This window comes from Pelecanus crispus, chromosome 28 (assembly GCF_030463565.1).
Source record: "Pelecanus crispus isolate bPelCri1 chromosome 28, bPelCri1.pri, whole genome shotgun sequence".
Lineage (NCBI taxonomy): Eukaryota > Metazoa > Chordata > Aves > Pelecaniformes > Pelecanidae > Pelecanus > Pelecanus crispus.
In genome coordinates, this window is record NC_134670.1 from 1843065 (window position 1) to 1865484 (window position 22420).

The 22420-nt window shown below is 38.6% G+C and overlaps 1 protein-coding gene across 1 annotated transcript; it reads right to left on the bottom strand.

The window, feature by feature from the left end:
* Positions 1–1358: 1358 nt before the first annotated feature.
* Positions 1359–10796, bottom strand: LOC142596195 (ADP-ribosylation factor 4-like). Its single transcript, XM_075725266.1, has 7 exons — positions 10698–10796; positions 9426–9663; positions 5188–5268; positions 4564–4682; positions 2985–3056; positions 2335–2460; positions 1359–1445 (listed from the first exon to the last, which is right to left on the bottom strand). The coding sequence occupies exons 1-7, from the start codon at positions 10794–10796 to the stop codon at positions 1359–1361; spliced, it is 822 nt and encodes a 273-aa protein (XP_075581381.1).
* Between the last annotated feature and the right edge of the window lie 11624 nt (positions 10797–22420).

The following is a 22420-nucleotide window of genomic DNA, read 5'->3' on the forward strand; positions in this document are numbered from 1 at the left end:
TTTTTTGGGTGACTATCACCATTACTATAATACTGACTAAATCCCTGTACAAGTGTTCAAGTTAACTTCCCAGCTAACCACCAACAGAATTTGTGATTCTTCTGGTAGAACCCATGTTGGTTTTTAAATGTAGATACAACTATGAAACAGGCATGCGTGCTTTTCAGCAGTTCCTATTTGTTTTATTACAATTTTTGTAACTGTTAGTATTTTCGTATCTGGACATCTTAAAAGGAATTTTAGATTTACAACTTCAAAAGACACTTACAGAATTACATGTCTTGATGACAGCCACTCTACTGCATTGTATACAACTCTGTTGCCCACCTTCCGTGTCCTGCTCTACACAGCTCCAAACAAGATTTGATGTTCACATTCAAGCTGCAGGAAAGCTCAGTATACGGAAAAAAAGTGGTAACTTGCAGTCCCACTATTTCAGGAATCAAGAAGAGTATACACAGAACTATACATTTTATCATTTTATTAGGAATAATTCCAAGTGGGTTATGAAGAAACTAATCCACTGACTTTCATGAAGTTTTCAAAATTTCTCTATGAAGATATGTTCACCAACAAAGAGTAAAACTTCAGCAGAACTATTATACACTGGGCAAAAATAGTCAGGCTGATACCAAAAACCAACATGCAACATTAAAAAAAAAGAAAAAAAAAAAAAAAAGAGAGATACAATATAAAGGAAGACAATCTGCTGAATATTAGAAACAACCTCAACATGAGCTCTTTGCAACCAGCACAGAACTATTCTACCCATCAAATCCAATTCACACAAAGGCAAGTTGGGCTGACAGAACCCAAGGATTAATAAAATGTTCCTCAGTGCAGGAGATCTGTAGAGTGTTTTAGAGCATTTCCTTGTCTGGAACAAGCAGTATTAGGAATTCTTTTTGGCAAGGGAGAAAAAGAAATACATACGGAATGCTACATTTTTAAATCAGCAGACTGTCTCAGGAATGAAACAGGGCATCAGTACACTAAAAGTAGCAGGGAGAAAAAAAAAATTTAAAACATTAATTTACTGGGACTCAAAAGAGTATTCAAAACAGATCTTACAGATGTCACAATAACTATATTCAGGCATTTAGGCTAACAAGGGGAATAGAATCAGAAGATACACTTTTTCCAAGTTAAGGAGATTTTTACCCAAGCCTATTGCTACCTTTGCAACATGTAGCTTGGTAAACAATAACTGGCAACAAAATAAGCTGAAACACTGTGAAAGCCTGCCCAAATATCGGTTCCAGATACTGTAATAACCAAGATGCAAACTAATTTTGTTGCAACAAGCCTAGACCACTTCTATCAAACATGTCCCTGGTGAAAGACTCATCCAGTTTGAGTCAGCGTTTTGAGAGTTCATTTGACAGCCAGGCAAGTCCCTCATGCAGACCAGTTCCTTCCGTAGCGCAGGCAGCCTGGACATGCCACTGTTAATGCAGAACACAAAGAAAAATTAAATTTTAAAAAACTGACAAAATGCAAGCCATGTTATCACAGTATGAGACTCTCAGATACATACTCAAATAGCGTTCTTTAAACACAGTTTTGTGCCATAAGTAGAGACAATATTGAACAGATGCTGTTTTTACAAGTTTTGGAAAGTACATATACAACAGATGGGGTTCAGACATCATCCAAAAACTCATGTGTTGGATTACCAAAAACACCGTTTAGTGCATCAAGAAACAAACACAGAACTGACAGTTTGGTTTACATCCTGAAAACTAGCTTCTTGGTTTTGAAAGACTGCTCTTCAGGAAATGGACATGGCATTATCTAAATTAACAGACCTCTAAAACATCTTCCATGGATATGATCTTAATGTGTCAGCAGGCAGACATTAAGCAAGCATTAAAGAAGGAGAGATGGTTTATGCAAAGCAACCCTATGTCTCAAAGGCTTGCGCAGACAGAATCTAACAATTCAGGAGCTACTTAACTTCCCCCCGTCTTTGTAGTGGTGAGAGTGCAGAATGCATTTTCTCCCCCAGAACTGTAAGTATTGGGAAAACAGGAAACCTCGCCACATGCTTTGTCAAACATGTTTGACAGCTGTATTTCAGTGACAGCCTGGAACATTTGTATTTTTCCAGGAGAAGGTGAGAGATGAAACACTGCAACAGCTGTACACATGGGATCATACTTCCAAATCACTCATTTTGAATGAGGACCTTAAACTATGCACTACAGAGTTTAACAGCAGGTAGGTGCATCTTTAAAGGAAAGAGAAGTTTTCACCTCTTTCTGTAGAGAGGAAGACTACATTTATGATATAAAGGAAGACAAAAGTGCAGCAGCCAGGAAGTTTAGCACTTACGGTTCTGTTACGCAGAGACTGAAGACCTAGTTTATCCGTCACTTCACTGACTGACATGGCATTTGGCAGATCTTGTTTATTCGCAAACAGAAGCAGCACTGCATCTCGCAGCTCATCCTCCTGAAGCTAACAGAAAAAATGTTCACGTCATTAAATTAGCTCAGTTAAGTACTTCAATGACTTCAACAAGTGCTAAAGAAACCTAAATACTGATTTAAGGGTTATAAGCTTTTTCATTCTTGTTCCTGAAGTCACTAGTAAGTCCAGTGAAATTTAGAAGAGAACTTCTCCTACAAGTAAAGAAATTGTCTTTCAACAGGCAGTTTCAATTTACCAGTGCCTTGCTGCCGAAATTCTTAGCACCAATTTGTTTTTCCAAAATTCTTTCTTCACCTGCTGCGTTTCTATTAAGGCTTTATGAAGGAAAGAAAGGTTCTGACACATTAGTAGTTCTTGAACTAAAACCCTCTACAGACTTGCAGTTACAACTCAGTGTACTGTGTGGCCCAGAATTACCAGGTGAATACAATATGCACTGTACAAACTCCCCAGAATTTCAAAATCCTAAGTCTCTTAAGGAAGCTAACACACATCCAAAACCAAGACAAAGTAAGTATAACAATTATATTTTAGAAGGTATCGGTATTTACCACTTTCCGCAGCTCTTCTGCTGCTTCCTGGATTCTCTCTCTGTCATTGCTGTCTACCACAAAAATGAGGCCCTGTAAGAAGTTAAGCAGTTTTGAAAAAACAATGTAAACATGCAGTACTATTTTAAAAAACAAAAAACTCTTACTGAATGTTGGGACCGTCCCCTCTCTTAGGTAAGCAAATTTGACAGAAATTTAAGCAATGCAAGATGTCCATATCATAGAATCATAGAATGCTTTGGGTTGGAAGGGACCTTGAGAGATCATCAAGCCCAACCCCCCTGCAGTAAGCAGGGATTGAACCTGTGACCTTGCTGTTATTAGCACCATGCTCTAACCAACTGAGCTAACCTGGCTGGTCAATGAACAAGTACATTAAGTTGCAACTTTAAAATAAAGCTAGGCCTTCTAAATCAAAGAAGTTAAATAACACAAATGTCAATTTATAGATTAGCATGGGACTCATTAGTTTGAAAGAAAAAAAGACAGACACCAGCAACATTTCAGAAGCTAACTCACCCCCCTCCCTTTGCACTCATTGTATCACACTAAATGCAGCAAGAGGATCGCAAGCGCTTCACCATCTCATGTCTCACTGAAAAAACCCACAGCCTTAAAGTAAGGCCTGAATTTCTTAAAAAAGTTTGTACCAAACAGGATTTCTAATGGGATCACTGTTATTCAAGCATCCTCCTTACAAACACGCTATTTACTTCTAAAATTTCAGTCTGAAAACTTCACATTTTATCATTCTCTTTAAGAGAACAGAAGGATCTTTTAAAAACATTTAGTAACAGGGTTGAATAAGGAACTGAAATTAAGTATTACTCTATTCACAACAGTACTTTGCTAGCTCCTTTGTGTCCATCCAGACTTCTCCATTTGTCTGCACCAATCACATCCATTATGCTGCACAGAAGTCTCTTGTAAACACTTCTATATTCAACACAGCAAAAAGAAAAAAAAAACAAACCCAAAACCCACACCACTCCCAAAGTTTCCTGATACTAATAAGCAGCTTGCCTTACTACTTATGAACCAAAGGAAAGAATCACATTTATGTCACCAAAAATGACAGCAGTCACATCAATACCAAGCAGACACTTTCTAATCAATTGGTAACAAGATCTTTTACGATGTTTTTAGATACTCAGCATACTAAATACAGTGATATAGCACAGTAAAAGCTGTATATTTTGAGGCTGATTAGAAAAACAGACTATGTAGAAGGCTGCTTAGACAGTAACATTTCTTACGTATAAGCCAATGCCAGCTGAAACAGATCAAAACGTGGATACAGCAAAGTTGAAGAGCTCCTCACAAACCAACCAGCTGCTCTGGCACATTACAGAACACTGGTAGATCCTGAAGGACTTAATCCTTGCCAGGCTACACTCACGACTACACTTGAAGCCTTCAAGCTAACAAAGCAGCTTCAACTAGAATAAAATCTGGGTATCCCTCAGAACTTGCAGGAAGTAGTGAGGAGCCTTTCTGAAAGGAAGGGACAGAAGACAACTTTCCATATATGAGACATTACAAAACAGGTCTTTAACAATTGCCACCTCAGAACTCTTACCTGTGTGTTTTGGCAATAATGCCTCCAAGGACGTCTAATTTTATCTCGACCATCTCGACCACCAATATTCCAGACTGTGAAACAAACATTTTTATATTCTACCATGTCCACATGAAAACCTAAAATAAGAGAGTCAAATAGTTAGAAAGAATGCTAGTGTTAAAAGGTAATTCTAATCACGTTAAACATAGTTACTTCCCAAGTTATAGTTCTCCCAAATATATATAAAATGGCTTATCACAATTGAATTGATAGATCAAGAAGCAAATTGACTTAAGGATGAAAGAACAGATCAATAAAATCCAAGTACACCACCTTTGTTTCAACAAGTCTTCCAAGCCACAGACTGCTAGAGGTTCATGGTGTTTGGGGGAAGTACTGCTACTTAATCGGTTCCTATACGCCTGAGCATCTGCTGCTGGCCACTGTCAGACACAGGATTCTGATCCAGATGTATCTTTGGTCTGACACGGTTATGTTATGGCAGTACCAGAAAGTCCATGTTTGTCTTGATTCTTATGCTAACAGCAAAGATGGCAAATCTCTACATTCTTCAGAGGCCCATCTCTGCAACACAAATTTATAGAGTAACAAGAATGAAGACAGGAGAATTGGTTATCTTACCAATAGCGGGAATTGCGGTGATGATTTTTCGTACTTTCAGTTTATAAAGAATAGTTTTCTTACCAGCAGCATCCAAACCAACTAGAACAAACAGAAAACTTGATTCAGTTCACAATATATGCTACAAGCTGCTAATTTAAAAACATGCATTTTACATGCAGACTATTAGGGGTTTTTCCCTAAAAAGAACGAGCTTTTTAAACACTCTTAAGTCATTGTTGACATATTGCTGTGTGCTTCTCCCCATCTCCTCTACCCAGCACTGAGGCAGAGAACAAGCAATGAAGAAAACAAGGGTCAGTAACACATCTTCATCCACAACCTACAGGCTCACAAGTTTCTAGTCAGCTTCCTTACTACTTGTGTTACTTAAGTTTTATCATTCACTTTGAAAGTTTCTTCTGTGTAAGTCAGAATGGTTTTAAATGCCTAGCAACAATCTACAAGCAGCACACAGTTTCTAACTGATCACATTTGCTACTTCACACTCAAGCAGGGGAAATGTCTCGCTCCACCTTCAGCTAAGGCCAGTTTCACATGCACCCGAACCAACAGGAGTGGGCACTATCAATGGAAGACACAGTCTCCCTCATTCCAGTCCCTTGTCCCCTTGCTAACACATTTCTTTTGCACTGACAAACAGACATATATTAGGAAACTCCTGCCATCCCTCCACATATACCCTAAGGGCTTTAACTCTTCCTCAGGACATCACTTCTATTCATTCAGATCCACTAGGATGCTTTCATTAGGAGTCTCCACTTCTGATCTTTAGAGAAGGCCTTCTGCAATGAAATTTGCTCTTCTCTTTCTCCAAAAAACAACTTGAGCTTGCTGTTTTTCAATGTAAGCTATCTGGTAAATATGGGATCCTTAAAAAAAAAGAAAGAAAGAAAACAAACTGGAGCCTCAAAGACATTTTTTGAGAAGCATCACTGACACTGCAGGCATACACTGGACTTTTCTAAAACTGTGCAACTGCTCATTGTTAGGCATTTCAGAACACATAAGAGCAACTCAAAATACTACTCCTTACGTTAAAATCCCAACGCTTAGCGCATAAGCGCCTAAATAAACAGCAGGTACTAAACACTTTCCACAACAACAGCTTGAATAAAATGTCTATTTGTGAAACTTAAATTGCTCCATAAAATTTTGCCCAAACAAAAATACATCCCCCCCATCAAAGAATTAATTAAATAATACTTGCACAAGAAACCAAATGTTATCCTTGTTTGATAACATTCTGATGGGTTCTGAGTTAATTTCCTACTTGGTGACTGTGATATATTAAGCTTTAACTGGTTTGATGACTTGACTATTGATAATACAACTGTTTCCTTAGCCTTGCAATAAAATGGAAATTGAGATTACCTGCTTATTCAGAATGAAACCAAACTCTTAAAAAGCCGCCTCCTTCTCAAAGACACAAACTGCTGCTACAGCAAGCTCATTAAAAAACCCATCTATAATTGTCCTATGTTTTGATACTGTGAACAGGATTATACATGACCATGCAGTTTCTTTGGTATTCTCATTGTGTTTTAAAAAAAAGTTGTTCTAATGGTTAATATCATGAAAGAAGGGGGGTGGGCTGGGAAGCTACCATCCAAACCAAAGCTCCTTGAGGGGTAATAAACTCCCCAAATGCTCAAATTAAAATTTAACAGTTTCAAGTTTGCTATTCTCGATTCTACATTTTCACTCCGATTCCACTGCCTGCCTGATCACTGACAAGACTAAGCTGTAAGAATCTCAGTATAGGCTATGATGGTCAGCAGTTGTACCACAAAGCATTAAGATTACAATGAAGTACAAACGGGAAGCACAGACTTGCACTTGCAACCATTTATCTTTAAACTGAGTCAAACATCCTCCTCCTCTAGCTGGAGAAAAAAACATCTACAACACCTTCAGTTGCTGTTAAAACCATTATGGTCCCAAGCCCTTTACTCCTCTTAAGAGTGTTTTATTCACCGTCTTGACTATCATTCGCTTGTCCCTGGGAACACCACCCCTGTCACCACATGACATTCCTCATTTACCAGCTTTCTACTTTGATCATTGGTGGCTGAGTATCAAGCTGCCTCAGTTACCACAGCACAGAACTTCATATGAACTATAGATGCCGAAAAATTGAGAATTCACTTTTTCAACGGAATCCCCATCAAGACCAATAGATCTTGGTTGTCAGATTGAGATTTCCAGAGTTTACTGTACAATACAGCATGTTGCTGCTTCCGACATGAACATTTCCCACAATCAGAGAAAGAAAAAAGAAAAAAAGCACTTCTACTATATTGAACTGATTCATGACATTCATGTTACGAACAAAAGCCAACTTACAAAAACAAAATTAACGATTTCCAATTTACTACAGGTTTGTATTCCTTCACTCTTCTCTTACCTTTATATCAGTTCTCTCAAAACTTATTTATCCTTCATGTACTATTCCTCTTTCAGGTTTCGTTTCAATTGGGTAAGTCTTTGGGGGACACAAAGGGGTCATTCTGAATACAGCTTCTCAAGAAAACACACGTGCATGGAAAAAAAAACCCAACAGCATGCAAACCAACAGTGCTTAAAAAAAAAACCAAAAACAAAACAAATAAAACCAGCTAAATGGGGTTGTGCTGTACGGTGACACAATTCCCAAAGAATCTGACAATTTTTTTCCTGATGTATTTAATAATTACCTTTGTATTCGAAGCTCCTGAGTAGCTATTATCTCAGTTAACACTTGCACAACTACACCAAGACACACAACACTAAACTGTGATACCGAAAGGTGCACAATGGATCAATAACCTTTCTTTTTTAAGCACAAGAAACTATGAGTGAAGAGTTTTACAGATAGGTACATGTCAGGTTAGGATTCACGTTTTTCCACTCTAATGCCTTGGTTGCCTAGTCTGAGTCATTCAATCCTGTCAAACAGTTTTTTCTTTCCTTTTCCCTCATGTTAATTCTATCTATAAAGAAGACACAGGAATTATTTTACATTCATTTCCTCAGAATCATATTAACTTTGTATTTCTGAAAAATACTTCATTATACAAGTGCATTTTTTTTATAAAACAAAATTTCAGTAACAGTATATCATGACATGTCCACCTTTTACCACAACTGTATTTGGAGAATACAAAAGAGAGTGTGTCATGTTAGCTGTTGGCAATGGTACCTCATGAGAAATAGTCAAAGTCTGCAGAATTCAAGTTAAAGTAGAATTAATTTAGCTCTTAAGACAGACTTTGTGTTATTGAGTTCTGCAGAAACAGAAGAAAGCTGTGAAAGGGAAGTTTGAATTATAAATTAATACTCTGTTCATTATCACCTCACCCATATAATATCTTCCCCTACATATTTCACCAGAAACACCTTACCCCATCCAGGTACTTCACTGGCATACCACTTAAATGCCAAGCCTTGCCCAGCATACTTGCCAATCATAAATTCAAATTTATCACCTTGAGGAAAAGTTTCATCCAGTCCCAGTATTCATTCACACATATCTCCTCAAAAGTGCTGATACACAAAGCACAACACTAGGAAAAACTTCTTTTCCATCTTACAGGTATAAACGAATCCCGTGATCTCCAATGTAACATGTTCTGCTTCCAAACATCCAATTTAGGTTCTGTGATACGGTCTCATCACAACATGGCAGAAGTTTCACCCTCTTATACTACATAGCAAGTATGATGCGGTCTCATGCTCTGATCCAGTCCTGTATTATGAATATAATCCATGCCTTAAAAGCAAAGTTATTTTAAAAAAAAAAAAAAAAAAAAAAAAAAGAGAGCCGCAGCGGCTGCCCCTGCTGCAGGGTGATCTCCGTGCCACATTTCACTCCGGCTCGACGCCAGCGGAAACGCAGGTGCAGGGAGACGGGGCTGAAGCCTCGCACGCCCCGCTGCAGACCCCGGAGAAAAAGCGGGGCTCTGCCTCTCCTCGCCCACCGCGGCCGCGACCCCCGACAGCGGGCTGGGGGGGGGAGGGCGCCGGGGGGCAGACAGCGAGAGCACGGCGGAGGAAAAGGGCAGGCAGGCATAGCCCGACCCCACCCCCTTCCCCCCCGCCCCCTCTCCTCCCCCGGCTCGTTCGCTTTCCGACGGCCCCGCAAGCCCTGAGGAAAGGGGACAGAGAGGTGCCCCGTGTCCCCCGCGCCTTGAGCCCGCGGCCCCCTCCCGCCGGACTCCCCTCGCCCACCGCCAGCGGGACGCGTCCGTGAGCGGCACCGTGCCGCCATCGCCCCTTAGCCATGACGACGCGCATCCGCTTCTCGCCGAAGAGGCGTGAGAAGAGCGAGGAGACGGGGGCGGGTCCATGGCGGCTCCGGCCGGGGCCGGGCGGCGGCGCAGGGAGCGGGAGGAGCGCGGCGAGGAGGCGGGAGCGCGGCCCGGCCCTGTCTGCGCTCACGGATCCCCCCGCAGCGAGCAGGCGGCTGCTGAAGCGCGGGTTCGCTGATTTTAAAATCTGTATTGGAACACCACCGTGTTTATTTCCTGTGACGAATACTGCTTATTTACATTTACACTAGTAATCCCCTTTAAATCCTGAACGTCAGCAGTTTAAACCCACCAATTGCATTGTGCATCACTTGCTTTGTATATTACTACTATTATATTGTTATTATTACTATTACTACTACTATTTTACTTTATTTCAATTATTAAACTGTTCTTATCTCACCCCAGGAGTGTTTCTCGCTCTCACTCCTCCGATTCTCTCCCCCACCCCACCGGGGCAGGGGCAGTGAGCGAGCGGCTGCGGGGTGCTGAGTTGCTGGCTGGAGCTGAACCACGACATCACCTGAAGTCAGTCAGTCTGCATGCACTCAGGCCCGTGCTCACAACTGCAACCTAGCAGTGTCCACACATAGAAGACTTGCCCTCCCTGTTGAATATACTTCCCAAAATCAATAGTCTAATCACAGGACCTGCTAGAGATGTTAGTCAGAAGGACACCTTCCTCCCTGAGATCCAAGTTCTGCCCACAGCTCCCTTCTCTGTACACTCATAGCAAATGCCACCCCAGTGCACCCAGCTTTCCTTCCTTGTCCACCCTGCTGTGCCCCTCCTTGCCCAGCCAGGCAGCCCCTCGCTTGTGGAAAGGGGGCAGGATACACAGCCAAGCCCCCTCATTAGCACACTGCTTTCTTCCTTAGAGCCAGAGAGCTGAGACAGGTCAGCACTGTTTGTAACAGTACACGCAGCTGGAAACCAGACAGATCTCATTAGGCATTTACAAATCCGCCTTTAAAATTGAAAATGAAGCTCAAACAATGAAGCATCTTTGGCCAGTCTGGGTAAATTCTCAATTTACCCAGCACTTGGAAGAGCCTTACAAGTATCCTGCTCAACATGCCATGGCACCGTGAAGGATTTCTTGCAGGCCTTTTTAGTTTAAATTTTCTTTATTATTCAGTAATGAGTCTGGATGCTTGTTTTCCAGATACTTTCACACTGCCGATCCAGGCTCCACTGTAACTAAAGATTGACATTTCTTACCGAGGTGCAGGAGTAGAGATGTAGGGGATATAACCAGGCCTGGACAAGCACAACATATGCCACTTTAGATTTATATCCAGAAAGGACACATGCCTGCATTCTTCTAAAAAAGCCCAGTCTTTGCTTCAAAGGCATTTCTGAACATCACGTAAGAAACGCCCTCTGCCCTTTTCTGCACTGACTGATGAGCTTCCATGTTCTGAGCTGCACAGAGTACACCAAAAGGGCATCCCAACTCTCTTCTGACATACTAGCCTTACGCTGTTTGTGGCATCTCCCCTTTTCGTCTTCCCTCAGCCATCGCAGAGCAAGGCAGGCTGCCTCCATGCTTAACTGCTTTCTTTAACAACTAAAAATTCCTTTTCAAATTGCACACAACTTGATCTTTTACCTCTTTCTCCAGCCTTTTGAGATTTCTGCTTTGCCGTTGATGAGACTGATCAGCATCTTCTTGCTAGCCTGATTTAAAATCCTTAGAATTCACACTTTATATCCAGTTCCCCAAATTAATTTAATTTCTTTATACATTTTATCAACTATCTATTTTTCAGCACTTCAAGTAAAGTAACACCTCTATTTAAACATGTTACATGCTGCTCCTTAATAATGCTCTTCAACAAGCAGCTTAGGACAGGAAGACAGGACTAAGGATTTTCCTAGCCAAAACCAAATAGGGTAAACAAGTCAAAAAAAAAAAAAAAAAAAGAGGGAGAACAGTTACATAGAAATCCCATGACAATCACCAATTCCCTTTCATTACAGTATCATGTTTAGACCAATAATAAAATGGAAAACAACAGAAAAAAGAAAAAGAATTCTACATTTCTTCAGTTGACAAGTTTGTGACCCAAGCACGTGCACGTTTGTGGGCATAAAAGGACATTTTCTCCACTTTCCTATGCCCACATCTGTACAAAAGGCAGCAGAAATCAGATATGTCTGTTCACTCATAACTAGCTGAGCATCCACATCCCTGGTTACGCAGCCATTGCTGCCTAAACTTCCATTTGTCATAGTTGATCAGCCAGCACTACATTATACTGAAGGAAATACTGGTTCCCTGAAAATGTGCAATTCTATTCACAGGATGGGACAAGAGCTAATAGCAAGCAAAATTCCCCCAAACATGTATCTCATGAACATCCTAAAATCTCAGTGTCACCTGTAGGTCTGCTCCTACTGTTCAGCATGGCTTGCCAATTAAGACATAGCTATATACACCAGTAAGCTCTTCTGCAACTCCAACAGGAGTCCATTAAGCCCACTAGTCCTTTGGAACATCGCTATGCTAGAATGGGGGAAAAAACCAAACAAAGCAAAACAACTTGCCATCGGGCTGGGTCCTGATACCTGATTCCCTCTCCTATTTACAAAAGCAGTCTTAGGAAGTCACTTTATTCTGCAGTTATTTGCCCTTTGCTGGTTCCCAGAGAACAGTCCCACCACCAAGATCAGTATAGTTTTACAGACTGCTTAACAGAGTTTCAAAACTCATTAGCGCCACACAGATATTACAGTAACAAAAAAGTCTTAAAGCTGAGAGTGATCTAGCAATCAAAGCATTTAAGAAGTGTCTCTACCACTTAACTCTTCAGTCAGGTCTCCAAGAAACTCCATAATAAAAACAGAGGTTCTCAAGTAGCAGATGGTCATTGCTCTCTGCCCTAGAAAAAGCTCTTACGTTTCCTAACAAAACTGTTCCCGTATGTACTAGGGCTCTGTGATAGCTTTATGAGATAATACATTGAGCCTGAACACACACAGCAAACACCGACATTCCCAACAGTGTGACTATGTTTTGGCCTGATAGAAGTGCTTGCATTAATCCTCAGTTTGAGAGAACAAACGTGTATCAATAAAATTACAAGTACATAAAAGATGTACATAGTGCAGATGTGACTCCTGTCCATTAGAATACATATGGCTAAAGACTGAAGACACATAACTTCTAGATAGAAAATAATATCTTCGACAGCTTCTCTAGCTTGTCAACTATATTACTTCTGGAACAGCTAGTCATTACTAGCACTCCTGATATTGTAAGGAGGACATAGTTGTGGCTTATTTAGTACACACTTTACATATTAATGGCAACCAAAACCATATTCAAGTACACAAATGCTTCATAACAAGCTAGGCTGAAATCATCTAACTTTAAGAAATAATACCAGATGGAAATCTTGCCCATTTGTATACACCTGAAGAAAAATTAGCTACATGTAGCTTTTCTATACTTAACAATGTATGGTTAACATGCACGTATAGAGGAAGTAACATTTATTGCTAGATTGCTGTTATAAAACCAGCTCTACTGGCATATCAATGAGCACACTTACTGTGCTTTTGGAAGCAAGCTAGAAAAACATGGCAGAAAGGAACTTCTGCCTGAGTTCACCCAGACATTTTGTTGAAGTAGAATCACTCATACCTGTATCTGGCCTGAACACTGTTTGGAGATAGCATTCAAAAGCAGCTTGGACCACAAATAATTTTCCCAGGCAACCCAGTATCTTCTCTGTTCCTCTATTAGCAAGGAGAACAAGTAGATTTCTGTTCTTCAAAATGGTCCTTCACTTGGTAGGAAGAACACCATGTCCTTCAATATTTCTTTCAGAATGGTCAATTGTTTCCTTCAGTCATTACTCATGTACCAATCATGATAAACATTGTTAAAGTGCCCTGCATACTTTCTGATATTCTCAGTGCTTAAAGTGGAAATTTGATCCAATCTCAAAAGGCACACTACTGCTAAATTCACCAGCTGTTGGATAATAATAGATGTTTATCTGAGCAATTCACCACACTGATCCAACAGGAGACAAGAAGCATTTAGATTTTGCTCAGGTCTCAGCCTAGCAGGATCTTGGGACTTACTGCTTGACTCTACCCACTAGCAGTATTTCTCAATTAAGAAGTTGTTTCCCCGCCAACTTAAAGCTTACTCTGTAAAGCTCAAGACCTCCAGTCCATGCTCCTCCCTCGGTCATCTTCTTTCTAAACAAAGAATCAACCCTCTACCAACCTCTGGGATTGTTTTGGAAAAGATAGCAAAACTCCTGGAAAACAAGTAATTCCTGTTTATGCTGTGTAATGAAAGTAAAAGACTTTTTCTTCATAGTAACATACAACTAAATAAGTATATGTGGGTCAAGTATAGGGAGCCTTCAATGACTAGGTATCAGATTTATTCAGAAAACAGACAACTCTAGAGCTTAATACTGCTTGTTTTAGCTGCAGTATGTCACTAGCCAATTTCACAGCTTTACAATTGCTTTGCCATCAGCAACCTCAAAGTGACCAAGTAGGCAAAAAGCTGAAGTCACATTGGAGCAGCTGAAGACAACAGGCTCAGGTATAGCCAAAGGGAACAAACCCGGACCTTGAGGTTATGCAGTCACTGGTCTGAGATATCAGAGTGATGACTTGAAAGGTAAAGCTTTATGGACAAGCAGAAAAGAGTCTTAACAGTTTATATGACAAAATGGAAGACAAAGCGGACGAACATATGGTGCCTGTAATTATCTCCACAAAGAGAAGGCAATTGCACTGCATTAAGAGCAACAGTATGAAGAAAAATCATTGATCAAGGCTAACCATCACATCAAGAAGAGTTCATTTCTGTAACAGGGTTCATATCAGAACCAAATACAAACTGTACAGTTCATAATAAACCTACTCAGACTACGAATAGTTGGATATAATTTTTTCTTCACTACATAAGTCAAATAGGTCATCATTTTCAATACCTGCCTACATACATGAAGTTGCTGAATATTTCCATGGAATTAGTAGTTACAGCACTCATCAGCTTGTATATATCTTGAACATACAAAAGTAAGTTAGAATTTGGGCTAAGCAAAAGAGCCCAGGCCTGGAACCACCTCACTGATTTTTCTCTAAACAAACAACCAAAGCACAAAACAAGAGCAGAGCACTGTATCCTCAAGAGGACAGGCAATACAAGAACCTTCTAAACAGACCAAACAGCTAAACTAAAACTCAGTTAACTTATTTACAAAACCATTAATTAAACAGCAATTTGTCATTTTGTTTACATTTATATACTTACCTCTAATTTGATTACATCTGGGAGACAAAGTTCTACCCATTTCAGGAAGAAATGCTTCCTTGCCCTTTTTCTGGGCTCCATCTAATAAATACACTGCACATGTTACAGAGAGCATACTTGAATGCATATTTTCAAATCCCAGAGAACTCAGTTCTTTGTTAGGCATTTATGGGTTTAAATTCTATCAAAAGTGGTAGAGTGTATCTAAATGTTGCACTTTTTCTTTTTTAAAACTAAGGTTAAGAAAAAAAGCAAAGTGTGCTGCAACTATATATTTGCATATCTGCAAATAAAGGTAATTTTTTCCAGGGAAGATTTAGCACAACTGAAAAAAACCACTTCCTCATGAGTAAAACACACTCCTACAATTGAGCCAGCTCACTGTCAGAGGGGCCAGTTTTGATCCCAACCACTTTATGTGTTACTTAAACCTTTCTGGGAAGTAACACTTCACTAAAAATAGTGTAAACTCAGTATTTTTACAGCTACACTACTGCCTAATGGCACTATGGAGCGAAAACAGAAGAACAATTATAACTAGCTGTCCCATTCCAGACGTTCACACAAATGAGACATTACAGACTAGGAATTTTTCCCCCTCCTGTTCAGTAGCAAAAAAAGTTTGAATAAGTAAGAGTTTAAAGCCTCATTCAAGACAAAACATAAACAAACCTTTTCCTGAATATTAAATGCAATGTCTGAAAACATCTACTGATTAAATCTGCAATGTAAAGAGAGGTCTGCATGTATTGAACTAATACTGTAGTAGATTGATACATTTATGAAAGTAGCAAGAGCCAATACAGTTCTCACAAATGTTTCAGGAATAACACACTAATTTCTGTTTACTTTGAGTTTAATAAGGTGTTTCTTATCCATCTGCCCAGTTCCACAAGTCAGCTCACTTATCCCTTCATACCTCAAATGGCTTTCAGAACTACAGAACCATACCAGTGATACATCGATGTTCCATTTCAGATATGTTGGCATAAATTTTGGATAATAATTATGTTTCTAAAAAACCAGTTTAACTTTCAATAATAATTCTACATGAGCACTAGTTTAAAAAAGCTAATATAACACCACAATTTTTAGATTAGACAGTTATACAATATATTGATTATAACATAAGTTACTTGACACAGAGGATTTGAAACCTCCATTCCTTTCCAAAATGCTTTTGTCACCATTATGATGGAGTTACTTTGTTACTGAAACAGGCTGCTTCCAAACATGCAGTTAATCATCAACGGCCTGAGTTAAAGGATGGCCAATTTTAATCATAGCAAGCAACGCTATCCAAGAATTATGACTTAGGATACAGCTTACACTATGGTATCATCACTCCTAATTAAGTTCTTTCCTCTATGCTAGTAGCATAGGCACAATAGGCTACAGCAATAGCTTTTGTACAACTGTGCATTTGTTTCCATTTTCTAATTCCTGCTTTTTCCAACAGCCTCACAGTGGTAGCAACACCACAAGTAGCTAAGTTGCTGGTCTTAGAGCAGAAACCCCACCAATCTCAAGCAATGTTTCATTCTTCTCTCCTCCTTCCTCTTCACTTTTTACTTTTCCACATTTGTTATTTAGTTCAAGTTTTGAAGCAATTTTGAGTTAACTTTTAACATGACTTGCAAATTCATTGTGAGACAAGTTGAAAACTCATCTAATGTCTTCTCTTTCCCCACTCTGCCAACAGTTCTTTTCTATTGTCTTCACAGCCTTATTTTTGAAAGTTTTGTTTGTGATGTTTTCTGTCTTATAATTCCATTAAAAGTTTTTTTTCCCTGCCCTTATAGTCATACTGCTTTTGCTCAAGTCTCAGAATGTAATCTGTAGATCAATTCTGAGAATATGCAGTTTACTGCTTACCAGGAGACATTGTTCTTTCATATGTGAGCTCAGAGCACGAATTCACCACAAAAGAAGGCAAAACGCATATGGGGAACAAAAAAATCTGACATCACCAAAGGCTAATGTTCTTTGAGAAAAAAATCTGCCTGCTCTAGGATTTCTACCAACAGTGGATGTAGGCACGATTTAGACAAACACTGGAAACCAGAACAGGAAATTCCAGTGGGTACATTTATTCAATTAAAACTAGAGACAAAGGAAATCATCTCACATAGCATGAAAACACAACACCCTTGCTAGAAAACGAAGTCGCACCTTTTACTGCCATGGAGCAAGTAAATGATAGAACCAACATCATCAGGTTCTGTCAAAGAAAACTGGTGCTGAGCTGCAGTGTTTCTATGCAGTGTATCTGTGGTTCTGTGCTTTGATACTTAAAATAGTTTACATTGTGTTACCTTTACATTTTATAGGCTCATAGAATCATTTAGGCTGGAAAAGACCCTTAAGATCATCGAGTCCAACCGTTAACCTAGTACTGCCAAATCCACCACTAAACCATGTTCCTAAGCACCATGTCTACACGTCTTTTAAATACCTCCAGGGATGGTGACTCCACCACTTCCCTGGGCAGCCTGTTCCAAAGCTTTGTAATTACAAATATTAAAGATAAATGTTTACCAATTATAAATACTAATAACAGATATTTACTAATTATAACTATTAATAATAAATTGCTTGATTTTGCAGAGTTTCATAAAAGCATTGAGTTTTACTCTAAACATGCTGCTTCTCAAACATTCCGTTAAAAGCCTGAACCAATTATCTCACCAACATCTTCATCTTACATTTTCACATCCTTTCCAATTTAGAAATCCCACTACAAAAGTGTCCACTAATAAAAAACTTGTGCCTCATTCTAGTCCCTATCTGGTTAATGTTTTTTTTCCACTGTAAGATCCTTCATCAATATAGATGAGTTTATCTATGCACATTTTGTGCTTCCATTCAATCTTGTTTGCCTAAACAGCTCTTTGGTCTAAGGCAAATTATAACAATAACGCTTCCTTTTTCATCAAGGAAGAGATATTCCCACCTGTATTAAGACCATTAGGAAAAGAACTAGAAGAGTGCAAGAGAGCCATAATCTATAAATGAATCAATATTATGCTAGGTTTAAAAGTGCTATGGGTGATCTTTTTAAATTTGACCCAGAAGTATCCTCATTCAGTATGCTCTTAAATGTGCTAATACAATTTCACCATATTCTTTCCTGTTTTGAATAGGAATACAAATATTACCATTAAAGAGCTTTAGTGTTTGACCAGGTTGCTTGCCTAAGTATGTGAGGTATTCTTAGAAGTTGCAAGTCTAAAGTCAGTCTTCTCATGGCTAGAATTACCTGTGGGCTGTATTTCCCTTCTCCACTTTTATTTCTGTTGCTACAAAAAAGCCCTATTAATTTTTTAATGTTTCAAGAACTCTGAACATTCATGCATTGCATTATACAAAACAACATCTTTTTCCTCTTTCCTAGCACGTGTCAAGCTAGACATAACTTCAGTTCTTTCACAAGTCAAAGACTGTCCATCTCAGTCCTGTTACTAGGCAAGTAAAGAAGTTCTGCTTCTAGCAATATATTCTTTCTTTGAAATATAGTGAAACTAACTCTAATGATTCAAAGGATTGCCTGAATTAGTGCCCCCTCTCCCACTCCTTTTATAAATACTATGCGACAGAGGAATTCCTCTTTAAGCCACTGGAATTCTTCCATTGCTCAACTTCCTCTTGATTTGGCTCAAAACTCAGTTGCCAAGCAGAAATCCCTCTCTCACCAAGGACATAACCTTCAGGCGCTCGCTGCTTTTCACATTACATAAAAAAATAGTTCCGAGTAACAGAATGGTATTTCCATGACAATGATTATTAAAAAACCCACCCAGACAAAACCAATAGCTTTGCTGCCAAAAAAGTTAAAGATGAACGTACAGTCTTCACAGTAAATAAAGCTACTCGCAATGCCATTTTTTCTTTGTTCCACTTAATATTCCTGTGTTTTGGACTTCTGCCTCACTCTTTTAGGGCCATAAGCGAACTGGTTCTTCTCCATTCTTAAGTGATTCACATGAATACATAAATTGGTATCTGCAAATACCAGTATAGAGAAATTATTGAGTACTCAGTTACATAGTACTTTTATATAAATGTAACATTATTTAACATTAGCATGTAAACTTAAAAGTATATTTAAAGCTTCCAAGTCTGAAGGAGTAACATTGGCTATCCAGTATTATCAAATGTCTGCAACGTCCCCCTTCATTTTAATACCAACACCCATCTACTCAGATATGGGTAAAATCTAGTTAAATACTGACTGCTGGGACACAAACAGGAGAATTTCAGTTTATTCAGTTGCATTTGGAATAATACACAAGATCCAAAAAAAGCTACTGTGCGTGATTTGAACAATAACTGTACAGGTGATTTAAAAGTTTGCATATTATATATAACTACTTACCAGCATCAGCTTAAATGAAATTGATCCACTTTTAATCCTCAGTTATTATGAGTATGCAGAAGCCACCATTTAAGCTCATTCTCCTTTAACTTTACTTTGCACCTTCATGCAGCCTATCATTTCCACTCAGATTGAATTTGATCATCTATCACTGTTGCCAATGCAGTGACACTTCATCTGCAGTTCTTTTCAGTGTAACCAGAAGCTTACATCTGAACTATCTAGAGAGAGCCTCACCAGTCTCATTTATGACTAGACAATGCAGTTCAAACAGCATTTGGAACAGAAATTACGTTGCTAGTACAGACTTTTAGTCAAACAGGACAAGACATAGGGACAGGCTGCTAACTTGCTTCTCTTACCTCTTTTCAGCTATTCAAGTGTTGGCTTATTACACCAAAACAATGCAACCAATCATTTCTTGGCTAAATCTAGCCTTTTGACACTTATTTCTATTAGATAAAGCAGAAGCTTGCCTCAAGCATAACAGAGAGCACTGGTTGATTATACGTAGTATCAGCTAGGAAGACTCAGCCTCCAGCTCCAGTTCTTTTTAGTTTTGGAGTTCCACAGAAGAGAAAAAGAACAGATACACTGACAATGTTATGTCAACATCCATTATTTTTAAAAAAAGCATAGTTAACATCTAGCCTGAAAAAGAACTAGATCTCTCTCCTCCCTTTCCCAAAATGACTTAAAACTATATTTATCCAGCTTGAGATTCAGACTGGTTAGGGTCTTTTCTCTAGATACAAAATATATTTAGATAAAACATTTTATTATATGGTCAAAGACTACAGTCAGCTTCAGCTTTTCTTAATTCTTAAGTATTCACTAACAGAAACCACAGTAAGCAAAACCAAGAAAGAATTCAAAGACAGCAGAGTTCAGAAGAAGAAAATAAGGTGTACACTTTATGAGTAGCCCTGTAAAGGATAAACAATTGCATTTATTTTTGTTGTCATTTTGCCATCTAGCAGCACTACAGATGCACAAATAACAAAAGTTAGTCCATATCTTCTGCTTCTGTAAATAAGATAATCTTTTACCATAATACTTAAAGTATAAGAATGTATTAGCAGAAGCATGATTCATCAGTGTTGCATTTGTTGAGTATTGTAGTGACATAAGAGAGTTACTACCTAGTTAGCACAGAAAAGCATTGTTTCTTTTGTGTCATCTTAGGTGTTATACCACCTTTAAGATCAGAAGACAAAAACCTGTTAAGCTTTTTGCCAACTAAGTGTTTTATACCTTCATAATGTTATAATCATCAGGCTAGCAATGGATCTCAGAAAAGTTTCTTGCATCATTCAGCAACACTATCAGCAAGTACTACTCAATGTAGTGTTTGTAATACACAATATTCTTTTCATGCATTGCTTTCATGAGAAAGAGGAAAGCTTTTATCAGCAACTTGTATTTGGTGAGCTCTAGTAACCAGCAATCACATGAAGAAAATCTACAAGAAAATTTTCAGCGTTACTCCATCAAAATCCATCTTTGAAGATGGGTGAAGATTTTTTCCCTAGGTCATCCCTCTATCAGAAAAAAAAAAAGGGCTTCTATAGGTCCTTAAAGCTGCAAAGGTACACCAGAGTATTGGAAAAACAGCATTTGTTATAAACAAATGATTGCCTGAATTACCTCAGTCATAATTCAGCACATCAGTGGTTAGAAACACATTTTTTATACTAAGTACTGAAGATGGAACAAAAATCCCATTAAAAACAATTACAATCTAATTCTCACTAATACTGATAGGTGATTAAAGTTTTCTTCAGTGTAAGCAGAAATCTAAAAATCAGACTGACTGATTTTATACCAGCAAAAAAAAAAAATTAACACTTTAAGGGCTATAATCAGGATCTGTAGTTTTCATAAACAGACTGGTTTATTACATGAAGTGTAGTAATCAATGCTGTTAACTGAAGCTGTCTCCCATAAACAGGTCCCTTCTGTGTTGCCTAGTGCAAAAGAATCCTTCTGAATTCACCTGGAGTTTCACAAGCAGCCCAATCCAGTGCAAAGCATAGCTAAGAAGGGCAATCCTATCCTTCCTTGCGCCCCACTTATTTTAACTGTCTCATCTAGTCCTAGTTTTTACTTTCATTACAAATAATCCAGCCACCAAGCCAGGAACCATGAAATTGCTACTCTACCCTTAATTGGTTTAGTGGTGGACTTGGTAGTTAGGTTAATGGTTGGACTGGATGATCTTAAAGGTCTTTTCCAACCTAAACAATTCTATGATTTGCTAGAATTAGTTTTTCAATGTATCACCTCTATGATCATGTTATATCAGACTACACTCACACAAACACTAAGATCCAGATATCACATATGCAGGGAAACCTCTTGGCTGTGAATCAACAATTGAAAAACTCCATACATTACCAGGAAACCTAAATCAGACTAAATTAATGTAATAAAGGGAAGTTAATGCTTTTCCTACCTCAATTAAGATATAACCACTCACCTGAAGCATAGCTTCTTTCTGTGGTACAGAGAATGCTCTCTCCTCACATGAAGATGGTTTGTGAGTGGGTGGAAGATCAATCCTGTAGTAAAGAAATAATGAAATATGACATGCCATGTTTTTGAAGTCCAATTGAATGGTCAGTTAGGTATTATTTATTTTAGCTGCCTAATCATCCAACATCTACACTCAGGGACACACACCTTTCAGTCAATGACACGTATATGTAATATTGTAATGTTAACACACCCACCACTGGCAATAATTCAGCCACACACTTTTTGTAGGAAAGCACTTCCACCTACAATTTGTTATTTATCCTATAAGGTGTTAAGTAGACTGAACTCCTCGCACCCCCCCCACTAAGTAGGATTAGGGACTACTGGTATCTATCACCATTTCTAGGTTACGAGATACAGCTTGAGCAACATTTACTACCACAGCCTTTCTTTGAAAAGCCTTCAAGAAAGCCTTACAATCAGTTATTACATGCAAAACTTCTCTACTGTAACTTTCTCAGTGAAAGCAAATGGTTATAAAAGAACTAAAGTTTAAGACTATTTATAAAAATACGCTTCAGCTACAGAATGTAAGAGAAATAAACAAGAAAACAGTATTTCTAACCATGTTAGAAATTACTCAGTTGTAAGAAAACACTACACTCATCTTGCTAGCTCAAGACATTCCAATGCTGAAACTTATTTTATGCTAAATGCTGTAAATTATTTTATTCTACTCCTTGTTAAGTATATACAGACACAACAGACATTTTCATTTCTCATTCAGCTTAAGTGTTAAGC

What these genes read in the sequence shown, in the direction of transcription:
- LOC142596195 (XM_075725266.1), bottom strand. Translation starts at nt 10,796, where the DNA reads ATGCAGGCATGTGTCCTTTCTGGATATAAATCTAAAGTGGCATATGTT. An exon ending in TAAGGGGCGATGGCGGCACG is followed by an intron (nt 5,269 to 9,425) that starts GTGCCGCTCACG and finishes TGTTTGTTCTAG; the next exon opens with TTGGTTTGGATGCTGCTGGT. An exon ending in ATTATTGCCAAAACACACAG is followed by an intron (nt 3,057 to 4,563) that starts GTAAGAGTTCTG and finishes AACTTCTTACAG; the next exon opens with GGCCTCATTTTTGTGGTAGA.